This window comes from Epinephelus moara, chromosome 2 (assembly GCF_006386435.1).
Source record: "Epinephelus moara isolate mb chromosome 2, YSFRI_EMoa_1.0, whole genome shotgun sequence".
NCBI classification, from domain to species: Eukaryota; Metazoa; Chordata; class Actinopteri; order Perciformes; family Serranidae; genus Epinephelus; species Epinephelus moara.
In genome coordinates this window covers 37,809,997-37,813,019 of record NC_065507.1, presented here as the reverse complement: position 1 = coordinate 37,813,019, position 3,023 = coordinate 37,809,997, and the positions used below count along the sequence as shown (strand labels likewise).

The following is a 3,023-nucleotide window of genomic DNA, read 5'->3' as shown; positions in this document are numbered from 1 at the left end:
TCACATCCCTCCTTGAGTATATCCAATCAGCACCAATTAATCCCCAAGCCCCAGCCAGGAGTCTTTCGGGGCCGTTCTGAGTACCTACCCCGAGGCAGGGACTTGTTTAGCCCCTGTAAAAGTTCCGGAACTCTGTCCTTAGGGGGTGGTTCCTGCGGTGGAGACACGCACCAACGGCCGCGGCCCCGTAAAATTACCCCAAAGTTCCTGCGGTGGAAACGGGCCTAATGATGCATATACTTCTTTCGCCACTGCACAAAAGCAGTTTTTAATGCAGTAATGTTGATTTGTTTTGCATTATATTGTCCAGGTGTTCATGTTAATGTGTTGGTCAAGTGCCTGGTACCTGATTAAACAACCTACTTCTAAACTTTGAGTAAAAAAAACACATTTTTTAACTGGTTAGTTGTTGTTTATTAAAATTTAGCAGCAGATTTCACTGACATTACACAGAAAAAGAAACTATATCCATGTTTATAGGCACCTGGAATTAACTATAAGGTAAGATCTGTCTCATAAGAAAGTTGATAAAATACTTTATTGGGCCCATGACTCTACCTTTAAAAGTCATTATATACAGATGCTTTACCGCCCTCTTGTGTCTAAAGTGCCTGGTGTTCAAAACCAAGACCCCTTTTTCCACAGAGGTGCAGAAACAACTTCAATAAAAAAGTATTTAGGAACTATTTGGTCTATCAGAATGCAGTTATTTAAAAAAAAACAAAAAAACAGTTTGTACATGTTCCACTTGTGCTCTGAATAAAAAAAGAAAAAAAAGAAAAGAAAAGCAGCCCTCCCATCACCACCAGGTGAATATGAGTTTGTGGAAGTAGTCATAGCTCCTGGACAAGAAGCTCTTTTCTACGATGTGCGGCTGGATGTCCACCCTGTAGCCCTGACTCTCGATGTCCATCTTTACACAGTCCAGCAGGTCTTGGACAGACAGGATGGCCTTCCACGGTCCGAACGTCACCACTGACTCCTTATCCGCCTCCAGGCTGCTGATGGCATTGTCATAGAAACCCAAATCCTCCTCTGTCCGCAGTACGCAGATCATGATGGTGGAGTGGCGGGCGGCTATAGCCTCGGCTCTGGCAATACGAATCAGCACCTGGAAGAGAAGTACTTATGGATTGACCAGGAGTTGTGTGTATAATTCATTCATATGTTATTGTTATATTGTGGTTACAACATGTCTAATAACAATAATGATAATGATGATAATAATAATAATAATAATAATAATAATAATAATAATAATAGTAATAATAATAATAGTAATAAATCACTTGTTCTTTAGAATTGGGACAAAACTTGATTTTCATTCTTCAATTATGCTGCGAAATATATTTTAAAAGATCAAAGTCTTGACTTTTAAACCCAGGGTTCCCGCAGATCTTTAAAAAGTCTTAAAAGGCATTGAATTCAAACTAAAAATAAGGCCTTCATTTGTATTAAAATGTCTTGAATCCATCTTTCAAAAGTCTTACAAAATTTTAAGACATGGAAGGTAGGATATCCTGAATCATTTCCTTGTGATGACCAACAACACACTTTTGTTTCCAGCTGGGACGCTCAGAGCAGAGCATCCAATGTCCGTTGGCCAGCTGTCACTGTGCCCTGGACGACATAAGAAATGAAGTGCAGACAACATGATTCTCAGTGGCAGAAAGCAGAGCGCACAGAGACTGTTTTTGCAGTTGTGTGTTTTGACAATTTTCACCCTTTTTTTGTAAAAATACAGAGAAAGATGCTGAAACAAGGGTCGAAGAGACATTTTACCACTGGGGAAATATTGGAACTGCTGGAGAGGGACTCCAGGAGCACGGTTTGTGTGGATGATTTGTGTGGAGGACGAAGACCTCATGCATCCCAACAACACACAAGACAGCGGTGACTTGGATTATTGTCTTCCATCATCGGAAAGGTATGGAATGTCTTATAAATGTTGTATTATAGATTTATCCTTGTCAAATTTTCAATCTATCTACAGCTAGCAGCTTTGTCAGGGCAAAATTTTGGCTTATGGTGTGATGATATGACATACAATAATAGGTTTTGTGTGTGTGTGTGTGTGTGTGTGTGTATATGTTGACTTCTCCAGCAAAGTGTGTGTTTCTTTTTACCATGTTTCTTGCTTTTGTGTTTACGTGTAATTGCAATTTCAGAACCAGACCACTGAACGAATATATTTGTTTTTCTTCCGCATTTGGGCTTACAGTGATGAGGATGAGGATTATGAGCCACCCTTTGCCAGTGACCCAGGACCTTCAACATCAACACAGAAAACAAGCTGGTAGACGGTTGGCTCCAGGAGTTTTACAGCCCCTGCAGCTAACACCTCAGTCAGTCCCAGCAGCCCCTCCCCCCACCACTCAGCAGAAGAGAGGATGCTCCTCTCTGGGAACTTCTCCTCCAGATAGCAAATGGCCTGGAAAAAGTAGGCTGACACCTACAGAGAGTGAGGAGGAGGACAGGTGGCATGACAGAGAGGAGGAGGACATCAAACCTGACCCAGGCACAATGGAGTTTTTTTTTTTGTTTTACCTGTGTTTTTAAAGTTTGCATTGTCACAGAAATGTTTACAGTTTGATAAAAGTAAATCTGCTCCATTTGGATTCAACATTCAGTTGCTTTGTGTGGTCATTTTTGGAATGGGAAACATATAGAGGTTTGGTTGAATTTAAAAAAAAAAAAAAGAGCCAGAAACTGTTGTATCTGGATGTATTGAACAAAATTAGTGCTATACAAATGAAATATAAAGTTTTGTACATGAGAAAAATCAAATGACACACATGGGGCTCTAGTTTCCCGGCGCGGCGCAGGGTGGCGCAGGGTGGCGAACCCTGCGCAGAGCTAGTTTCGAGCAGCGCAACCCGAGGCGCGCTCAGTTTGGTAGTTTGGCAGACCGAGGTGCGCTGAGATGGGTGTGGTGGTGCAGCAGGGGGAGGTGTCGACAGATCCAGCTTGGCACAGTGACAGTTTCGTGCCAAAAGGCTTCGCCATAGGTGCGCTAAAAGCTC

At 41.9% G+C, this 3,023-nt stretch overlaps 1 protein-coding gene across 1 annotated transcript in view; it reads right to left on the bottom strand.

Annotated features, from left to right (window-relative positions):
* Positions 1 to 398: 398 nt before the first annotated feature.
* kctd14 (potassium channel tetramerization domain containing 14) overlaps positions 399 to 3,023 on the bottom strand; it is an 8,174-nt gene continuing 5,549 nt past the window's right edge. The window contains exon 4 of the mRNA XM_050067617.1: positions 399 to 1,111. Within this exon, the coding sequence (XP_049923574.1) occupies positions 800 to 1,111 (312 nt within the window). The 3' untranslated portion in view covers positions 399 to 799. The remainder of the gene's footprint in view (positions 1,112 to 3,023) is intronic.